At 37.6% G+C, this 22690-nt stretch overlaps 1 protein-coding gene across 3 annotated transcripts; it reads right to left on the bottom strand.

Annotated features, from left to right (window-relative positions):
- Window positions 1-1629: 1629 nt before the first annotated feature.
- lingo1b (leucine rich repeat and Ig domain containing 1b) lies at window positions 1630-22518 on the bottom strand. 3 transcript variants are annotated; one of them, XM_084110392.1, is made up of 3 exons: window positions 22413-22518; window positions 21786-21887; window positions 1630-4449 (listed from the first exon to the last, which is right to left on the bottom strand). In XM_084110392.1, the coding sequence occupies exons 2-3, from the start codon at window positions 21795-21797 to the stop codon at window positions 2593-2595; spliced, it is 1869 nt and encodes a 622-aa protein (XP_083966518.1). In that variant the 5' UTR covers window positions 21798-21887; window positions 22413-22518; the 3' UTR covers window positions 1630-2592. The 3 variants fall into 3 exon arrangements, with proteins under 3 accessions (XP_083966518.1, XP_083966517.1, XP_083966519.1); XM_084110391.1 differs by lacking the exon at window positions 22413-22518 and having other exon boundaries at window positions 21786-22080; XM_084110393.1 differs by lacking the exon at window positions 22413-22518 and having other exon boundaries at window positions 1630-4446; window positions 21786-22080.
- Between the last annotated feature and the right edge of the window lie 172 nt (window positions 22519-22690).

Here is a 22690-nt window from a genome sequence, read left to right as displayed (position 1 = left end):
ACCTCACAGACGTCACAGCTCAATGTTAGATTGTATTCCATATAGCCTGTTGGATTAACAAAACATGGCAATTTAATAGTAATCTACAGATTACAATGGCAGAGATCTTAATTATGATGAATTACAGTGAGACTTTGTGCAAATTTGTTCAGATATGTTGGTGTCTAAGAGTGTTAATTCAGTGATTACTACACTGTAAAAAAAAAAAAAGATTTTTCACAGCTGTAAATAATAATAATAATAATAATATATATATAAAAAAACGATTATTGGACATTTTACAAGAATTGAACTATTTCGGTCTTTCCTCTTCAAAATTTCACCTCTAATCCAATGTGTTAATTGATGTTTCTTTGTCATTATTGATGAAATTTACTAGCAATGAGTGAAAATAGTTTCAAAGAAAATGCAATTATAGTATAACACCATTTCCAAAAACTGATCTAGAACAGATTAATGAAGAGCAAAAAAGACAAAATAGTTCCAAAAGTAATCCAACAGAGAGGAAATATACCTCCTTATCTCTTCATTTTAATTCATATTGTAGTTTGGCTCAGTTACTAAATATTTTAGCCAGCTTTGTATGAACCTGAATTAATCATTTTTGAAATTTTGAATAACACAGCCTCCATATTGGCTTTGTTCTTAATGGTATTAACTAAATATTAATCATCTCCATTTTTCTTTTTTGCCTTTCTTCTCTCTGACATCTGGATGCTCCACTTCCTCTCTTATTAATGTTCACCACTCCCACTCCCTCCCTTGCTGTTGTATTTGCTCATTATTAAAGCGCTGTGGGGTTTGGTCAATTGTTTGGGAGTCATCTCGGTAGAAAAAGGACAGGAAGATAATCTTACACAACTATCGTTTCCCATTTAAACATGAGGGCTCTGTGCTTAGACTCCAGCTGACACACTTTCCATTATGCTCCTGTGAGAGATGATGGGTTGTCAGGTTGGTCCTATCCTGATTTGTGCGGTGGCTTTGTCCCTGGTAGTTTTGTCTAAACGAGTGCATTCAAAAACAAAAGCCTCTCTGGATATTTGTGGATTTGTTGCAACATGTTATAGATTACTTTAGAAGGCAAGTGTGTGTGTGTGTGTGTGTGTGTGTGTGTGTGTGTGTGTGGGGTGAGTATTGGGAAATGGCAGGCTTTGAGTTGCAGGAAGCTCAAAATGATCTAACAGAGCAAATAAATACACAACAGTCTGTCGTCGTAGACTAGTTCTAGCAGATCGCACACTTGCGGATGCGTATATGCACTATGCGTATCCATTCTCAATACTCTCAATTTTTCTTTAGGGTCAAAACTAATGCATTTTGAGTTAATCCAATTACCAATTAAGCAGATTCATGCATATAGAGTTTAAACCTATAATCCTAGGTTGATTTAACATTTCAAATCCACTCTCACTAACGTTATGTGTTCTATCCACTAACACTGAAATGAGTATTTACAGAGAAAAGATGTTTTTCAGAAAATGTTGAATAGTAATATGGTGTGTGAGGGAGAGCGAAGGTTTTAGCTGCACATTAGAGCAGCGTTGCAATAATCTTCCTGTGTACCTCACCAGCTCTCAATGTTTAATTCACAGAGCAGAGCAAAAGAAATGAGCAAAGACACTGAAGTATAAAAGCTTGTCATTTTAATATGTTTTACAGCCATCCATTGTCCCAAATACAGCATTGTAAGTGTTTCAAGGGTTGTAGAACACATTTACCTACTGAGCAACTCCTGCCTCTTGAGAGTGGTAGAAAATGCATTATAGAATGGCAAATTGATGACATTTTGATGACTAAATCAATAAAATTGTAAACTTTTCACCAGTAGGTGAATAAAAACTAAGGAGATCTGTCTGATGGAATAGTAGTTTAGTGTGAGTACAACCACAGGTCCAATAGTTTTGTCACATGTTCAGTCAAAGCAAATGGCTTTAAATTCAAAGCTACATCTGGCTTTATGATACTATGTAAGATGTCAAAATTGAAATCGCACCATCAAACCATATTTAATGATTAATACTTGACCATTGAGATATTAATGATTGTCAAGCCTAACCAATAAATCATTTAAAACAAATTGATCTCTTATAAAGAGTTGGTAATGGACATTTACAGTGATTTAATTAGACCTATACAATTTGCATGTATCTAGATATAGCACATGCACTCCAGTAGGCTCAACAACCAATAACGTCTGATCGGCTGCATTCAACCACTGTATTGCCCAATGTACATCGAAATCATTATGTACAGAAAAAGAGACAAGAGGACAGGTATAAATATATACCGGTCCTCTGTATTCTGGCTTTCGCACAAATTTCAACAGGACTATGTTTTTCAACACTTACCCAAACAAGTACACAGATTTTTTAAACCCTCAAATGACCTGTCTGCTTTCCCTTTGAGTACACAATCCCTGCGTGATTGATCTGTACAGTCTGTAAAAAAAAATGTAAAAGGCTTTTGTCAGAACATTGTTCTTTTTTATAATTCCATAAGGGGTGCAAAGATTACGCTCTCCTCCCTCAAGGTAAGTCTGTTGTCAAGAACACCTATTCATGTAATGCACACACAATGGTGATTAGTCTTTTAAATCATCTTCATACTGATTTTGTGAGATCCCTCAGCAGGGCTGCTTTCTCCATCTATTTTCCGTGGCACATACTCAATTTCAATATTTGGCTTGGCATTGCCTTTCCCTCGACTCCAGAGGAACAAGAGCACCAGACAGAACAGCACCACTCCCAAGAAAGAGATAAACCCCATCGTGGTGGCGATAATGAGAGTCTTCATATCGAAGGGAAAGGGATCAATCGCATCAGTTCCATTGGCACTGTTATCATTGGGCTGGTTCGAGATGAAGGCAAATGTCTTATTGGGCTGATGGGGCCAATTGGGAGAGTAGCTATGAACGTGTAGGTGAGCCAAACGGGTGTCGTTACCCCCTGCATTGACAGCAATGCATGTGTATGTGCCATTGTCTTGTATTTGGGCATATCTAACCTCTAGGGTGCCATCAGGAGACACCGACAGCCGGCCAATGGTTTTAGTAGTGATAAATTGCTTTTTTGGAGATTGCCACATAATCATGGGAGCGGGGTCTCCATCTGCTTGGCAAGGGAATTGGACAGTGGTCCCCTCATCCACAAATTTATGAATGGCTTTGTGATCTCGGATCTTAGATTTCTGACAAGTAAAATAATTTGTTGGGAGAACATCTGGGAAGTCTTTAAACTCTTTACCCTGCAAAAACTCTGGCATTTCACAAGATGGCTGCTGGCGGTTGAAATTAAGTCTCCATCTACGGCGAAAGACCCAGAGGAGACGACAGTCGCATGCCAAGGGGTTGTCATGAAGAGCCAGTGTCTCCAGATTGCCGACCGAGTGAAAGGCAGACTCCTCTAAAGTGCTTAAACTATTGCTGGATACATTGAGAACCCGAAGGTAGTTGAGTCCTCTGAATGAATAAGGCTCGATGCTAACTAGACGGCCCCCAACCAAGTGAAAAGCCTGGAGCCTCAGCAAATTGTGCATTTTGTTGCCCTCCACAACCTCAATCGGATTGAAGGACAGGTTGAAAAATCGAAGGTAAACCAGGTGCTGAATGGCCACATAAGGGACGGCAGTGAGATTGCAATTTGTGATGCTCAAGGTTGTGATGTTGAGTCCATGGAGGGACTTTGTGGTCAAGGTTTCTAAAAGAGGCCAGTTTGCTATCTCTAAGACTTTGAGTCGATAAAGCCTCCTGAAGGAAAAGTCTCGAATGATGTTGATGTTCAGATGCCGCAGCCTGAGGATCATCAGGTTGTGAAGATGACTGAAGGCCTCTGTTGGCACAGAGGTCAGGTTGCATCTTTCCATAGTGAGCTGCTCTAGGCTGCTGAGGCCATGAAAAGCTCTGTGAGAGATGAACACCAGGTCGTTGTCCCCCACCTCCAGCTCTTTCAGGTTGTAGAGGTCTTGAAACACGTTGTCCAACAAAATAACAATTTTATTCTCACTAATATCTAACCGAGTGAGGTTACTGAGGCCAGTGAAAACACCCTGTTGAATCAACTTCAGCTTGTTGTTGCGTAGTCCCAGAGTTCGCAAGCCAAGGAGGTTGATGAAGGCCCCTGGTTCAATGATGGAAATGATGTTCTCATTAAGCTGTAGCTCCTCCAGGTGTGGGTAATTGAGAAATTCCTCAGGGTTGATGGCTTTCAAGCGGTTCTTGCTGAGATCTAACAGTCGTGTGTCAATGGGAATTCCCTCGGGGAGGGAGATCAGCTTCCGCCGATGACACACAACCGAGCGCTCTTGGGCACTGCACTCACAGCGAGAGGGGCAGCCAGTGGCAGAGCCGGACAGCACAGTACCCAGCATCAGGATAAGAATAGGCTGCCAGCACGCCACCAGGTAGCTGTGCCCACTTGCCTCTCTGGCCACCATTTTGATGGTAACCTGCTGAGAAAAAGAGTAGAGAGATTGGGTCACAACATGGACAAAGTTCATTCCACTAAAACTAAAAAAAAAAAAGCAAAGGAACTGAGAGACAATCATATTGCTCCTGTTCTTAAAATAGCAAGAGATGGTGTTGGAGAAAATGCTGACACTTAACAAATGTAACAGACTACTGCACTGGAACATGCTGCGTAAAGGCAACTCAGAGCTTTGATTAATGATAGAACAGAGGCATTAAAAAGTAAACGACTGTATGAGAAAAAGAAAACAACCATAAACAACACTGGCCATAGAGAAGTATAGCCACAGATATATATATATATATATATATATATATATATATATATATGTATATATATGTATATATATATATATATATATGTATATATATATATATATATATATATATATATATATATATATATATATACTGTATATATATATATATATATATATATATATATATATATATACTGTATATATATATATATATATATATATATATATATATATATGTATATATATATATATATATATATATGTATATGTATATGTATATGTATATATATATATATATATATATATATATGTATATGTATATATATATATATGTATATATATATATACAAGGAAATATGTTGGACATGTAACTTGTATTTTCCATTCATTTGATGGTTAATGGGTTTTTTGTGCATTCTAGTGCAGAAAATACATTTTCAGTAATGGCTTAGGACCACCTCAAATTAGTAATGATTTAAGCGTATTGTAGGTTCAATGCAATGCAACCTTGAGAATACACAAAACAATAAAAAGAAACAATAATCAAACATTCCTTTGAAATGAAGCATGGCATAATTCTAACTATTTATAACTTAAAACTACATAAATAATAGATGGTAAACTATATATTGAAAAAACATTACAGCAAGGGAACTGAAAAACAATTTGGTTCTTAACAGGTTAAATCTAAATAAACTTTGGCCCACTACTATTTTACCTTCAAACTTTGCTTCCTAAATTGATTGAGTAAGCTCAGTCTTAATCTCATAGCCTCTTTCAGCTATGTGCTTTAGAATGATCGAGATCTTGGTTTAGGGCTTGTGAAGAGACTCGTGAAATACTCACATAAAGGAACTCAAGACAGAGAATTTGCCAAAATGACACACAAGTTGCATTCGATGAGGTACGATGTTGCTAATGGGACTAGTCAAATACAAATCATGTTAAGCAGACAGGGCTGCTTTAATAATTGATTAGGTCAACATTAAGTAGCTCCCATTTGTAAAGCAAGTGAAAGTGACCCAGAATTAAATACTTCTTGCATCAGTGAATTCAAATACATTTTTGCAAACTCAATGGATGCATTAATGATACTTTGTAGGTTCAACAGTAGAGTGCATATTTTAAAACACATGAATTGAAAATCTTATGTTTAGCCAACTTGTATTTACACATTTGCAATAGAATATCTCAAGGGCAGCTATTATCATGGCTTTTGACAATATTTTAATTCAATATAATTTTCCCACACTGAAAACTGCAAGACAGAAAGAGTGTTCTCTGAGAGAAAAGTACAACACAACTCATAGGACTGTGAAGCGGCTTAGGCCAGACTAGTTTGATAGAATGAAACTGCCTGCAGAAAGAGGGTGTAAGTCTACTTAATGCATAGATTTGCTGATTCCATCTCTGTGTTGTCAGGTGTGTCGGTAATGTGCAAGATTCTTTTCAGTTCCGGTGTGAAATTAGGTGAATATTTTCAATGATAACAGTTTCATATTAGTGCTCCTCAGCTAGATCAAAAGGACCGTTACTGTCAAGGGTGCTTATCCCTCATTCATCTATCGAGTGTGATCTGCATACAGTCGGGGAGCAGAGCGATCAGGCTACTGTGAGAGAATTACTACATCGATTAAACGACTAGTGTGGCATGAAGAGGTGTGAGGGTGAAGGTCATGACGTAAACAGAGCTGCCAAGAATGGGACGTTTTAATCAGGCTGAATCTATCTCGATCTTCCCCGGCTGAGCAGGCATCAAGCCTCCGGAGGCACAACAGGGTTGTTTAAACTGTTATCATGTGTGACATCTCCTGCGATGCAAATTTTAGTTCAATTTGCATGTCTCCTGAATATCTGCCAAACAACCACCTTTGACCTTTAACTATAATTGGGGGGATTTGTCTGAGGAGAGAACAGGTCAAAGGTACTGCCTCATTAAAAATTATTGACAAATTTGCTTGGTAATTAAAAAAAAAAGCAAGCAAAAGCAGATGGAAATCACTTTAAATTTACAGTGGGTCTCTGGTGTGATCACAGTTTTCCTAATTAAACATGGCCGTGGCTTCCAATATATAAAATGTTGTATTTTGTTCACTGTTGTGGTGTCACATAGTACTCCCACAGGAAGAAAATAGCTCTGCTCATGGGCAGAAATGTGTACCTGTTTTACAACTGATGAAAAGTGCACTGTAAACATTTGTGCTGTTATTTCTTGGCCTGCAATTTGCAAATGTTTGCCAATGCGCGAACTGAAAATGATAATTTCAATAAAAAAGAAAAAACTAAAAGTCTAATTAATATGAACCACAAACATTTTCTTCTTCTTTTTTCAAATTGAAATGATGGTTTACACACACACACGCACATGCACACACACACACACACACACACACTTTTCCATCTTTATTCCTAATCACTCTAACCTTTGTTTTAGCCCCAATGCTATGGTATGCAAATGCTTTAAAACTAATTTGGCCTCTGTGGTCAACTGATGGCAATTGAAAAGCCACTACACAAAGTGTTGGATTTATTATCCAATTAAAAGATTAAATCATCGCTCAGGAAGCCCCCATTCTGTAAACATACAAATCAAAGTCTGTCAGGCAACTATGAATAATGTATGAAGAAGGAAAAAACTGCTTCTCTCTGTTGCACTGCCAGAATATTGCATTGACGGAGTAATTCTCAATATAGTGAAATCACTCACATGGTCAATAGCTCATCTTATTAGTCAACACCCCCGCATGAATTTCCATGTAGAGAATTGTGTCTTTAAAGGCATATCTACCTCAGGGTACTTTAGTGTAACCAACCGTTCCTGGCATGGAATATATTCAGACAGAAATGTGTGCCTTTAGCCTGACTGATTTGAAGAAAAATACAGTAGTCAATGAGAGTCATTCTGCATATGGGAAAAGGGAGTAGCGTGCTTGTATTGGATTCTTAAAGTCGATGCACCTCACTATTAAAAGGCCATCTCTGTCATAAATGTAGTGTTCCCTTAAGAAGCAAATTAAATGTGCAGTTGTTTACATTAAAAGCGTGATATGTTGAGTATGCATCAACATTCCCATTTTAGAACAGCGCTAAGCATTCTCTTTGTTTAATAATTACTACCCAGCGTTCAGTCACACGACAGGCTGCTTGCCGTTTTAAAGTGGGTTGCTCTCCTAAGATCTTTTCAGTGGAAATTACATTTTCTCCTCTGTTCTTTTCCCTTAGTAACATGGGAAGGTCATACCCATTCAACCCTGCCCGCTAGCTCGAAGGGAAGAAATAAAGTTTATTTTAACATAGTGCTCCTCTGAGAGAGGGACCCTCAAATGTAATGCCCTATTTTGCCATATTGCAGCATTCACTGTGCCTCACAATCAACATGGCATGGGTTTGAACAGGCGAAATGCAGAAGACTGTTCAGTTAGGTTCAATCAGTCAATGAAATATGAGCAAGTTAATTGACAAATCCATATCCGGTTCATGATGAAAGGGTGTGCAGCCTTGCTTTTCAATTATCTGTTGTCAGCATGTGGGGGGAATTAGCGAGGCTTCTTTTTCACAAGGTGTCTTCCGACTGATGCCTCCTTCCTCTACTAATGGAGGCCTAGATCACTTTTAGATTACTGCACCTTCCCAACACTCATGAAGTTAATAAGTGTTGCGCTTCAAAGATTTGTCCTCTTCTTTGCTATTTGTTACTTTCAGGGCTATCTGTCAAGCTAGAGGGCAAAATCAATTCTGCCTCCAACGTTGGAAAACCGAGCTATTTATCGTTTAAGCTGGAGACCCTCACGGAGAAATTAATGTTTAAGGTTGAAGTATTTACCTAATATGAGTATTTACCTTTGTCAACAACAAACAATTGTTTTTCAGGGACGTATTGTTTCAAGGCTTATTACACCGATGAAACTAAACGCGCCCGTCACGGCGATATCAAGATTCATCGTCATCTGAAACCACAGAAGATGGCTATCAGTTGAATTGATTTTATATTTTCATGTTACACCGCTCATGTGTATGAGTGCTCACTGGATGATATTCTGTCTCTTCCACTCATGTACAAATGTAATTCAACCCAAAGGTCCATCATCCTGCTCTCTCTCCCACTCCATCCCCTCTGTTTCATCCTGGCGATAACCTTGAGAAAAAATATCACGTCGGACCAGCTACGCAGCCTCTCTATTTTCTCTCCCTGTTCACCATCGTACTCTTGACCTTGGCGGTGAGCCTCGGCTTGACCAAACAAGACAAATAAGCAAAGCTTGGGAGTGACCCACTTGCAGATCCCTATTTATTTGAGTTTTACATTCAGTATAGGCCAGTAGTTATTATGAGTCACAGAGTGTCAAAATGATTGATGACCCTATAATTGATGGTGACCTCTTGACCTGGGGTGACGTCTTGACATTTTTGCCACGCCCCGCGGACCACCCAAGTCGTGCCCTAGCGCTGACCTTGACCCCTCCATGCCAGTATCACCTTTGATCTTGGGTATCCTCCGGGGCTGAAAATGATGTATGACCAGTGACTGGAATTAGGGCTGGGCGATAAATCGATTTTATCGATTAACTCGAATGTGTAGTTTACGTCAATTTGTTTGAATGAAAATCGGTTTTCTCATTAAAATTTTCCGACGCTCCCCTCTGGGCTCCCGTAGTTCCGAACGCTCCCCCTGCGCGTTTGCCATAGAGATACACAAACAACATGGCCAATGAACAAGACCGTGGCAGCACAAGCACACCCGCCAAAAAACAACCTACAGTTTTACAAACATTTACAAACGGAATCCGGAGGGCTGCCAACTGCCACAAATTCACTGTGAGACACACGCAATTGTCACTTTTTACATGCTCTCACGCCACACATCTATTTTCTCACGCAGAGAAAAATTGCGAACCAAAGAGGACACAAGACATGACAGACAAGACAGAGCAGGTTACTTTTGCAATGAAACAAATTCTCAGCTCTCAGATTCTGTCAATTTAATTACGAAATTCAAACAATGAACACCGTTTTGGCGCTTGTAAATGTGACGTGACAGATGCACGTGAACCGATCGCCTGTTACTCTTTACTACTAGTTAATAGTAGGCTAAATAAACACGAATGATCAATAGGTAATTTGAAAGATACAGTTCAACTTACCGAAATGAAATAAAATCGATCAATCAGTGTTTTTCAACCACGGAAAGAACTCCATAAAACAGCTTGAGAACAATATGTCACATAACGTTACATTTACCTCAGGAAAGCCATTTAATGACCATAGCACGTTAGTTGGACTTAAAAAAAATTGCTATAGAGAGACCAAAAGACCAAATTGCTATATATTTTTCTAAATATGAAAACTATATTACATATTTATTATATTTTTACCTATATCATTAAAAAATGATAATGTTGTTATTATAAAAAAAACGCATTATATTTAATTTGAGATGTTATTTTTAACCTTTAATAATAATACCAGCTAACAGGGCTCTGTATGTTTACAGCATTAGGTGAGTTTTTTTTTTTTTTGAGAAAAATTAACATGTATCTAGTACTGTACCTAATATTTATCCAAAGGAATCGATATTGAATCAAGATCAGAATCAAATCATAAGAATTGAATTGAAATTATGAAAGCAATAATAAAAACAGTAGCATACCAGTCATTGTAAACATTGTGTTGTCACTAAACTTAATAAAATTCTGTTTAGTTACCAAATGTTTTGACAATCACAATACACTTATTGTGAAGGTTTTTTTTTTTTTTTTACACCATTTTAAGTAGGGGAAGAAAAAAAAATTAAATCAGGATTTTTTTTTAGGCCATATCGCCCAGTCCTAATTGGAATGTCTATGACCTTGTGAGTATAATATGTCCATTGATTAATTTTGACTTGACTTGAAAATCTTGACTTGAACTTAAAGTATATTTTTTATTTATTAGGGGTATGTAAAATAATTAGAAATTTGAAGCGTCACAAGTCATCTCACACACATTAAATGTTCAATAATTTGTTAAGTTGTATCTGTGAGAAAATCACCACATAGGCCTATCTTCAGAGAGAGAGAGCAACAATGAAAACATTTAGAAGCTGTGATGCCTCAGGCCGCCCCCCCATTGACGGGGTGCTTATAAGTTCCTTCTAATCACCGCCACATCTTCAGAGAAAGAAGTTCATTGACAATCATTAATGTTAGCTTCAGGATATAGGGTGACAGAACAGATGAGCCTCTGTGCATCATGTCACAGCATATGTATTGTTAGTCTGCTAACGCCTTTCCAGAGCGAATGTTTTGTTCGTACTAAATTTATTTCAAAGCATAATCGTAAAAGTTGAAATATGATCTTTTAAAATGAAAAGATTGTTTAAAATAAATCTTTAAAGTTTTAATACATTCGTATCTTCTATTTATCTTTTAGAAGATTACTGTAATGATTTTGTTTAATGGTGACCTAAAGTATAATTTTTATTAAAGAACGTCTGTTCAAAAACGTTAGATTGTTGAAAATTTTAAAGAAAAAAACTGTACTTAAATCTCATTTATATGAAAAGATTCAATCAGCAATTTTTATGGGGGGCTTTCCATAGCCAAAATGATTTGTGTACTGTAACTGCATATTCTATCCTGTACACCTGAACACGACCATCACAGAAAACTGCATTTTTACATTTTCAAAAAACATAGTGCAAATGTATATATATATAAAAACACCTTATGTTTTCAGAGCGCTGAAGAAGTAGTTGTTCATGCAATGATAAAAACCAATCCAAAAAGCAAATAGTTTAAGCTGTCATAAACAAAACACTCCCGGATCCTTCAGGAATAAACTACAGTGTGAAATGATTCAGACCCTCACAGAGACGGGAGGAGTTACAGACCAGATAAGCCTCTGGGACACAATGTCACAGCATATGTAAAGTTAGTCTGCTTTTCCAGAGTTTTATTCCTACTTAATTTAATTAAAAGCATAATCTTAAAAGTTTAAATCAAATCTTCCTAGAAGACTTCTGTATGGTAGAAATGAGATGGCATAAATTTAACCTAAGGTATTATTTTTACTAAACAACGTCTGCTCAAAAACTTTACAATTTTAAAGCAAAAACTATGCTTAGTCGTCTTAGATCTTATTTATACAGAAATATTCAAGCAGTATTCCATGCAACATGAAACACGTTGCCAAAGTTTGTCACAATGTTTTTTTTTTTTGCTTTTAAGAAATCCATGGACTCCACATTGCTCTTATTTAGATTAGGTGTTTCATTTAGAAAATTACCACACATTTTCAGAGACACGATGTGCCTCTGTGGTCCATGACGCCACATACGTTTGTCTTGAGCGAATATTTGATTGTACTCTTCTTAATTCAAAGCATGATCTTACTTTTTCTACGGTAGCTACAGTATGATCTATTGCAGTTGTATATTATTTTTACTTTTCTTGTATCTTCTGAACTATCCTTAATCAGCATGGAAACACACATATTCGATAGAATATACTATCGATTATCTACTCAAAATTTAAAATGTTAGCATTTGTTGATGTGACAGGTTGTCTGTTGGCCGCATGAACAGACTTTGGGGAGAGCTGATGATACTATAGCAGGAAGCGTGCCCTTTGACCGCCTCGATTTTGGAGGCTTTTTTTGTTAAAGACCCTACAAGTTAGTCCTTAATTTCAGATGTGTAAATTACAAAACAGCATTTTTCAACCTAGTGAATCTACAAACGAGAGGTCTTAAGAAGTCGTGTCTTCCGGGGTCAATGGGTCCCTTAAAAACCAAAGATTAAGCTAAATGGCACTATAGTTTCCAGCTTTTTCTTTTATAAAATTTACAACAAAAATAATTCTACAAAGGTTCAATTTCAATTAATTTCCTAGCAAGTAAAAAATATGATATAATATGTCTGATGCAATGTTTTTGCAAAGAAATATGTGCTTCAATACTCCAAACAGTCCAACACACAATGACAGCATTAAGGATGGTCAATGGCTTAGGTCAGTTGGTGAAAACACTTCATGTGTAAGGTAGTTTTCCAGATTTCCCCCAAAATCAAATACTGTATAACTCTTTTCAAAGGATAATCTAGCTTTATAAAACGTTAAAACCAAACATATCTTCATACCTGTTGTGTTCTGACACAATGCCATTAACTGGTACTTTTTGTTTTATAAATTTACTTTTCTTATTTCTACAAATATCAGCCTGATAAATATGGACTTAATACACAATGAAACGAGATAATCATGCTACCAAATATGTCTGACACAAAGTTTTAAAATACAACTAAACCATGATAACAGATGATTTCTTTTTTTTGACAGATCTACGAAAATGCATGTTGATTACTAAGTTTCAGGCATAGTGCAAACATGCAATGTTCGAGAAAGCTAATATTGGTGTAATCTTTGCAACGTCTCACCCACAAACGCAAAACTTTGTGTTGGGTGATCCAGGCATAGCTTTACTAAAAGAAAATATTATGGAAGTCATTTTCAAACTGTAATTATACCATATTTTATTTATTAATATTATGGTTTCATGTTGATTTAAAGTTTTTGTTTGGTTGTTATTAACTAATACCTTTATTTTTTAACTAACACTTCAACATCCAGCACAAAATTGAAGAGATGAATGAGATAAGGATGTTCTCTGACCCCAAATAAACAGATAATGAAATGTTCACAATCTACAATATACAGATATTCTCCTACTTAGTATGTGTGTAAATAGTTGTGCTTAAATCTTTGGGTGTATTTTTACACGCCAACATATTTTGTCACACCGTAGTGATGCAAAGTTCCACACTCTTGTAAAGCCTATGGACTAACTTTAAAACATAATCTTTATACAGGAATCACATGTGTCCAAAACATCCACGTAAGATTCAAAAGACCAAATCACTGAGAAAAGAGGGTTGAAAAGAACCGTTTATAATAAATACACAAAAGTTTGCAAATTATGATTTTATTACTCCACTAGATTTAGTCATCCTGTTCAGATAGCAGATGTCACTGTCTATCTATGATGTGGAATCACACAAAGTATTAACACGAAAAGTGTAACTTAAACTATTAACAGAATTAACAGAATCACATCAGACTATTGCACTGAGAGATCCATATTCATTAAAGCTTGAGGCTGCTAAACAAAGTACCGGTAAAAACTGCTGATAAAATTGCACAAAAGTAAATTCATAAATACAACATGAGCCATTTAAAACAAATACAGAAAAGCCACTTGTGATCAGTTTTGAATGTTTGTAATTGACATTTTATATACTAGTCGATTACGCTGTTTACATCTTGTTTCTTTTTCTTTTTGTACAGTTTGCATGTAATTGACAGTCCTTCTACGTGAGAGTGTTTAAGACTAAACAAATCATATTTCTTTTAGAACATCTTTCTGCTATGTCTACGAAACATCAACATGAAAGATGAGTATTGCTGTTTTTCCGTTACCTATAAAACTATTACACTTCAAACTCGTCTAACTATTACACTTAAAGATGTGCATTTCACAGCACAGTCATAGATACACAGTTATTTTGTGTATGTCGTTAAACAACAGTTAAGCTAATGAATTACAGTTGATAAGTGGTATTTTTACGTGAAAGGTGGGATGATTCATTTTTTATTCTGTCCACACCAATACTTTTGACACCAGAGTTTTAGGCATCAGTCTTTTAGGCCCGATCCAGAAAACAGAAGTTTTATGTCTTAATAATTGTTCTTTTTTTTATGAAAACATGTGGTAAGCAGGTTTTGGCTTCATCAGCAGAATGCCGAAATGTTTCAACATATCGTAAATTTCAATTGTTAGATAAATTATTTAACTATTAAACCTAACTATCAACAGTTATGTGAAACAAGCTCAGTCGCATTAGAGTTGTATTCTTGTTTATATTGAATATTGTTATTGAACCGCATGTTTAACAGTGCTAGTGTTCTTGGCCTCATCAAAGTTCACACGTCACAAAGTTTTCACCGGAGCATACCGACTCTGAAACAAGACCAAATATTAGCATGTAACATTTTGGACACCTTTGTTTTTTATGCATCTTTGATTTTGTTTGCATTTCTTCTGAAACACACCGTTTTGAAAATGTTTACCAATTTTTAACATCACCATTCTCAATCTATTGCAGCGTGTCTATTTTCCTAACACTTTGAAAAACAAACTGTTTTCCTAGAATGTCGTCAGCTGGTAGACATTTCTTGCGTATGTCTATCTCACCCATCGCAGTTGTTGCCTGCACCACCTAATCTACAGCAGAAGAAAACATTTACAAGAGTTGCGAATATGCGTTTGTATGTCGAAATATATGTTATTAAATTAAAAATGCCACGAAACAAAGACAAGAAAACATCTTTCTATAAGTGAGGCTCAAAATCTGTGCATATAACAAAACACAGTGCATCAGTGTACAATGATTTATAAACTTTTAATAAACCTACATTCATTTTAAGTGCACTGGCTTTATTGTGTATTCCAATTGGAACTCTGTAAACACAAATGAGTGCTTCATTTAGGGATTTAACTTCCAGTTTAGATACAACAATCATGAAAGAACAATGTTTTACATAGTAATTAATAACTTGTTTTGATCTCCAGAGAGTTATATACTTTGGGGGAGAAAAAAAACAACAACATTTACTGTAAACAGCAGGGTTTTTGTGCTGTTTTTTTATTAACACAGTACTATATCAAAGAAATAATAATTTGTTAATGGTGGGGTGATTCATCATGATATCATTTTTTAAATATTTATTGTACCATAGTGAGAGAAAACGCATTAAACACTGATTCAGGTTGCTATTTTAGTGCATAAAAAACTTTTGTAGGCTTTTAATTCTGGTCAAATTCAAATTCATGATTCATACATCATAAAAAGACTCTTTATTATAGATATTTCTACTCATTTGAAATGCATAAATATAAACACAGGAAGAATAAACACAAGAGAGAAATAATAAAAATGGGCTGCGTTTTGAGGATGGTCCGATGTGAGCCACACGCAAAAAACATATTTGGAATCACAATTATAAAATGTTTAATTTTGCTTTTATTGTTATTACATTCTTTTAGAGATGGATTAAATAATGATTCATTTGTGCCGGCAAATGATACCACAAAGTATAATGTTTTATGATAGGCACAACAGTCTAATAGAAAGCTACTGTGAGTTGAAAGTAAAGCGAATATAGAGTGCAGCAACTAATTGGATATACTAGCCTGAGGGAGTTCATTTTGTTCCTTTTTCCTATCTATTTATTCATCATCCCTTTCTTTCTGCCTGTCGCTCTCTTTTTCTCCCTCTCTGGTATCCCTGATCACACTGAACACATTTCACAGTATGAAGTGAATCAGTGGTTAACAGCTATCTAAATATTCCCAATACATAAATAGTTATCTGCTAAATTGCTGGTAATTAGTTGTCTGCTCTCATGCAATCTGGTTGTGAAATGGCACGGGTGACCCATTTGATCTGTGTCTGTAATGTTCAATTCATTTATACCCTGAAAAATATTTTATGGATACAGTTGGAGTCAAATTCGCTCGCCGAAGTTCTAGGGATCATTGGCAAAACGTGATTTCACCAACATCTTTGTTGATCCTGGAACAACATTCCAATCAACCAATCAGATTTGAAGGACAAGTTTAGAGTTTACAGTATGTCAAGTTTAGGCTTACAACCAGTGTTAGGTGCTTCTCCATCAGTGTTATTCACCTATCATTTCCCTCTGATTTTAGGGATAAGTTATGGGTAGGGTTTAGGGGTAGGATATGGTTATGTTTAAATGTTCAGACAGGAATATTGTCCCAGGATTAACAAAATATGTTGAGCCAGGAACATGGCTACGGCTACGTTCAGACTGCAGGCAAAAATTTTTTGCTCATATGTGACATATGTGTGAGATCTGTTTTTCTAATGACAGTATGAACAGCACAAAACACATGGAATCTGATCTTTTCGATTCCGATTCCACTTGTGATCACAATATGTGATACTAAATCCAATACAGGTCAGATGTTTTGCAATGCGACCACAGTCTGCAACAGTCATATCGGAATTAATGCGACACTCCAGAGCATTATTCGTCACAATTCTGCGCTCATGGGAGCCACTTCAAAGATTTTACATAACCAAAGTTATCAAGACAGTTGCGATAGGTAGTCGGTGAAGGACAGTAATCTGTCAGAGCTCACAACAGTGACAGCTCATACAAGCAAAACACAAGGGCTCGTATCATAAATGTTTAAAAACTCAGCTCTCTTTTTTCACATCCTCGTCTTTGTTTTTGTTTTTTTATAATGCCTACGCATAATTTCGCTGGCCTCCACGGCAGATCACACTATAAATAAACTTACTTTAATGTCCTTAGTGTTTACTTCCGTACAACAGCGTGCTGCGTGACGTCTTTTTTATCGTTCTTTTGCGCATACAGGTCAGTTCAGGACCATGATGTTTGCACTGGAATCTGATACAGTGCTATGCATAAGTTTAGACACCCATGCTAAAGTTGACTAAAAAGAGGAATAAAAAATCATCTTTTGGAAATTGAACTTAATGCCTTAATTAAAAAAAATAGGAAAAATCCAACCTTTAAGGACACCAATTTTCTTTGTGAATGAATAATGTATCATAAATAAATAAATGTTCTTCCTTAAAATACAGGGTGCATAAGTCTGGACACCCCTATGCTAAATTCCCATAGAGGCAGGCAGATTTTTATTTTTAAAGGCCAGTTACTTCATGGATCCAGGATACTATGCATCCTGATAAAGTTCCCTTGGCTTTTGGAATTAAAATAGCCCCACATCATCACATAGCCTTCACCATACCTAGAGACTGGCATGGAGTACTTTCCATGAGCTCATCTCTCAATGCAAATCAAACCAGCTATTAGGCTAACTGAAATAAAACCATGCCAATCTCTAGGTATGGTGAAGGTTATGTGATGATGTGGGGCTAACATAGGGGTGTCCAAACTTATGCACCCTGTATTTTAAGGAAGAACATTTATTTATTTACAATACATTATTCATTCACAAAGAAAATTGGTGTCCTTAAAGGTTGGATTTTTCCTAATATTTTTAATTAAGGCATTAAGTTCAATTTCCAAAAGATGATTTTTTATTCCGCTTTTTAGTCAACTTTAGCATGGGTGTCTAAACTTATGCATAGCACTGTATATGTTATATTTAAGACAACAATGTGATATAAAAAAAAATCGGATTTGAGCAATAATTCGGAATGGAGCACCAAGGCTCGCAGAGTGAAATCAGGAAAATCAGGATGTGTGGGATCATTGTCAGATAAAACGTAGTGTTTTATATCTGCTTTGCTTATGTTGTACCTATAGTCTAACTGACTAGCATTCAAAGCATAGTGGAAAGATACACTTTGTTTACAAATATTTCTGGATGCTAAGTCACTGAAAATAGTGTTAAGGCAGCCCAAGTTGTGAGTAGCAAATCAAGTCACAACCATTCATCACAACATAAGCAGGTGTCTTTATCGGTATTTACAACAGCAGTTAATCAGTGAGGACCTGAGCCAAATCAATAATCAGCCCTGCTTGCCCCATATATTTGTCTTCTTCTTACCCCACACAAACAACTTCGTATACCAAATCAGCTTGGGTTTTAAGCCTACGGATTCAGCATTCAAAGCAGAAATGCATCTTCCAACTGTTTGCTTCTATTTGACTCCTCTCTTTTGATCTTGTTTTTTGATGACAGTAAGATTTAGATCAAAGCCCAAGGCTTGGAAAGCTACATTCCACTAAAGGAAAAACTAACATGAACCTTGATGTCGAAACATAGAGAACTCTAGACTTATTGAAGCGACAATGTCAAGCACTGTGCTGAAATTTATACCATTCAAACAAAGGGTATGACTAAACTGTCAAAGCGAGGCTTTCGCATTGAGAGGAATATTAAATGGACACTTTGTATATGGAATTCAGGATAGTAACCAACATTCATGCTGTAACAAGACTATAGAGTGTCTTTTTACCTGAATACATATTTCCCATGACTTCCCAGGGCTTGCCACGGTTGTACTCTAAAAGCATTTAACTCTGAAGCAAAAATGAAAACCGCCATATAGAAAATACAGCTCAGACCGAGAGCAACACTCTTCATTGTGCCGACTGGTGGCCTGGAAGCTTCATGCAATCATAAATTGAGTAAATGACATGAATGTTTCAACTCCAAGCATGGTTGAGATTGAAATAAGTTATGACCTGTCATCCGAATATTGGTCTTCTGACTAACTGCCGATGGAGCAATATGTGATGTTTGCAGTTTAAATAAGCATCCTTCAAGGGCTGGTAATGAAACAGATGCACTGTGTTTCTGTCTCTTACTCTTGACAATAAAACACATCTATTCTTTGTAAGCTGCATCAAGCATGTGCCCTCTTATCACTCGGCTGAAACATTATATATTATTTTAGCCCATGGTCTGGCTAAATTTCCAAAGATACGGCTGCTGTCAGGTTCCTTGTCATGGTGCGAAGTCTAATTGGACCCAGTCCCATGTCAATCCTTCCCTCAGCTTTCCGGTAACGGTTAATAATAATTCCATAAAGTGTTTTTCATTCCTCATTAATGCTCTTGAGATTCACTTTAAATTCACCGCTACCAGCAGGCAAAGCTGGTAATTACTCCAACCACTCTTCCTCTTTTAAACACAGGGCTCTTTGTTTTGGGTTTAATTGAAACAAAAGAAGAGAGAAAATGTGGAGAGAATATAGGACACCCGTAATCCCAAAAGCAATCTAGCTCAAGCTGAGCTCCTTGGAGTTCTTTATCAATGGTTCTATTAGGAAGGGGCTTATCTCACGAAATTAGCCACGGGATAATCAGTCTCGAGCTTCCTGAATTATGCTAGCATTGTTCCTCTGACCACTCCATCCGAGGCTAATAATTTGATTACTCTGACTGATACAATCAATGATATCTTCCTCTCGTCTTTCACGAGGCGCAAATTTTGCAGATGATGGGTGGAGATACGACACCAACTTCTCCAAAACGACAGATAGCATTTCTTCAAAGATGTAAACATCATTTTCATTCACATGCACACGTAACCCTTAGAAACGGGGTGGCAATAAAGTAAGGCATGGGCCTGGTCTCATATTTTTCTACTTTTTACACAAAGCTGTTATGATTAAATTTTAATGGGTGAGTCTGCTGCAGTGAAGCGACTCTGTGACCTTCTGAATACATTTGTGGGAGGCTGGAGTGAGTGTGCGCTGTCTGATATGTCACTCGGTCGCCTCTCACAGCAGCCTCTTGCTGGCTTTCCCACTATGTACAGCCCTATTTCACTAGTCCCTCATTTTGTGTGACAGAAACGAACCGCTGCGCTGATGGCGTCTGATTCTTGCATCCCTTCACAATGAGGACAAATGCACGCCTGGTCTGTCTATCTATGCCACGGCTGAAAGCAGGCCCTCACTGAGTGCTTAAAAAAGCGTATAGAAGAGAATGAATAGGGAAGCAGAGTGGGATGTGGCAGGTTCGCAATCGGAAAGGATCTGAATTTCAATGATTTTGGGGATTTCGGACCCTTTTTACTGCCTGGGCTGCATCATTTACAAAAGCTGTGAAAACGAGAGGCTGATAGGCACAGGGTCTAATCTATGTGTGAACCCATGGCACAGGAACGTGAGGTGATGCAGTTCTCCTGTAGCACTGCCTTATCTTGTTTCATCTTCTGTTTGTTATCAGACTGCAGCATTATCATAATGGCTATTACCACCAACTGAGAATCTGCTCGATGGGGAGATTGCCTTTTAACACAATCACTAGAATACTGAAACATATCTCAATGTATAGGCTGTCTTATTTGTATCACTATTCAGTGCTGAATTTTTAGCCATGACATTATGTTTTGGCCTGGATTTCTCCGCTGGCAGCTACAGCATCTTCAGAATGTGGCCAGGATACTGTTGCCATGCAGTTGTTTCATGTTCCAGTCTTCCTATCCAACACAAGCCTATATGCATATTGTAGATGCATTGTGTTTTGATTGATAACCCTGTGTTCAGGGGCGGAAAAAACAGCAGAAGGAGGTTTTTGCAGAGCACATGGTGTCTTGGATTTGAATCTGAGAATCGGCTCACACCTTGTCTGAACAATTTTGGCCTCTGTATATGATGGCTAATGATATAAAAATGTATGGGTTTTTTATAGATGTGCACTGACAATGCACATTTACATAACAAACTATGGATAGAGGGATCTGACAGCTGTAAAGGAAACCAATGAGAACACTGAGATAACATGAATCTTTGATGTATCCTGTAAGGCTCCTCTTAATGTATTTTTGACAGCTTGCCAAGATTAAGAAATGAAGTGTAATGTTGTTATTCCTTTAAACGCCACATTAGCTGCGGAGGAAGTTGCTTCCAAGCAGTAAAAAAGGGAGATAGGAAAAAGAGAGCAAGAAAGAGAGAAATGAGTTAGTAAGTGTGTGAGAGAAAGTGAGAGAGAGAAAAAACAGGCAGAAAAGAGGCTCTATAATGAGGTCTGTGAATTAAAGACTCAAATGCAACGAAAGCAATACATTATTTTCTTGCATAATGCATCCTGTAAAATAAAGACCCTTGAGGTATAAACCATGACAACAGCACCAAAAATACACTCAGAAGTCTAGCATACATACAAGCCTGCACCATAGACAACATGTATTATAACCTGGCCATGGAGATATACAAATTTAAAAAAAGAGGGGGGGGGGGGGGGGGGGGGGGATTGAGATTTTTTTAGAAACATAGTGCAGGTGAAAATATGCATGAATGCTTACACGGACAGATATTCATTTGTAGCAAATGACCCCCTCCCTGTGCATTGACAGTCCACGGTATTTGGTCCCATGTCCGATTAAGAAGCATTATTCAGCATCTTTCTCTCCTGAGCCTGTGCACTATCCATCTCGGACACATTTCCCACCTAAATTTCACAATTCCCAAAATTCTCATATCCCCCTTTCAGCCCTTTACAGGATCTCAGAGTTCTCAAAACGCTTATCTGGCACTGAATGCAAACTGCTCTTACCAGAAACGTCATGCGGTGGAGTCTAAATTTGGCAATTCCATTCTGCCGGAGTGCAGCTTGGATCCGAATCGCTCCAGAGTGGCAGGGTGGCACACAGGAGGCCTTTGAAGAATTTCATGAGTGAGAGGAAAAACAAAAACGGCAAACAATTCCTCAAAGCAAGCAAAGGGTCCAGAAAATTCTCAGAGTGTGGAGCACGAGCAGCTACAGTCCAGAGAATACATGAGAGTCTGTCCCAGATGCAGGCATGCATGTAAACAGGAGTGCACCCGCTCACATATATGCCATACCCAGCAGAGCGAGAGCGCGAGTGAGGGAAGAAAGATGGAGAGGGAGGAGTCGAAGCTGTGCAAGGTGGAGGGAGGAGCTGTGGCGCATTGAGATGGAGAGATGGAGGAGACGGAGGGAGGGGGGTGAGAAAACCTAAGAGTGGCAGGCAGAGACGGATAAGGAGTGAGAAGGAGGGGGGAGGAAAAAAGAAAGCAGCACAAAGCTCAAAACAGGGACAATGTAACTAATGAAATTCAATTCTCCTGTTCATCAGACCGACTGCAGCAGGAAACAGGAGCAGGGACGGAGGGATGCCGGCATGGGGGGTGGGGGGTTGACACAGAAATTTGAGTATACCTTTGTGAAACCTGTCTCTACCTCGCCGTCATCCTGTCAGAACATGGCGATTAATGCCAGGCTTTTATGCAAAAGGCAGCGTTCGTCAAAAGCAACCGGGAGCTGCAATGTGACAAATGGATGACTCATGGAGGTAAACAGGCAGGGTGGATAAACAACAGCCAATGGAGAGAGAGTGAGTGAGAGAGCCGGAGACACAGAACGAGAGAGAGATGAGGAATTTGGCCGAATGGGCTGAGTCTGCTTAGCCAATAGCAATAGTGAACTGCAAGGTCAGT

This window comes from Abramis brama (assembly GCF_963993115.1).
Source record: "Abramis brama genome assembly, chromosome: 3".
In the NCBI taxonomy this organism is placed as follows: domain Eukaryota; kingdom Metazoa; phylum Chordata; class Actinopteri; order Cypriniformes; family Leuciscidae; genus Abramis; species Abramis brama.
Note: the sequence above shows the minus strand (reverse complement) of the source record. Positions and strands in the feature narration are given on the sequence as shown.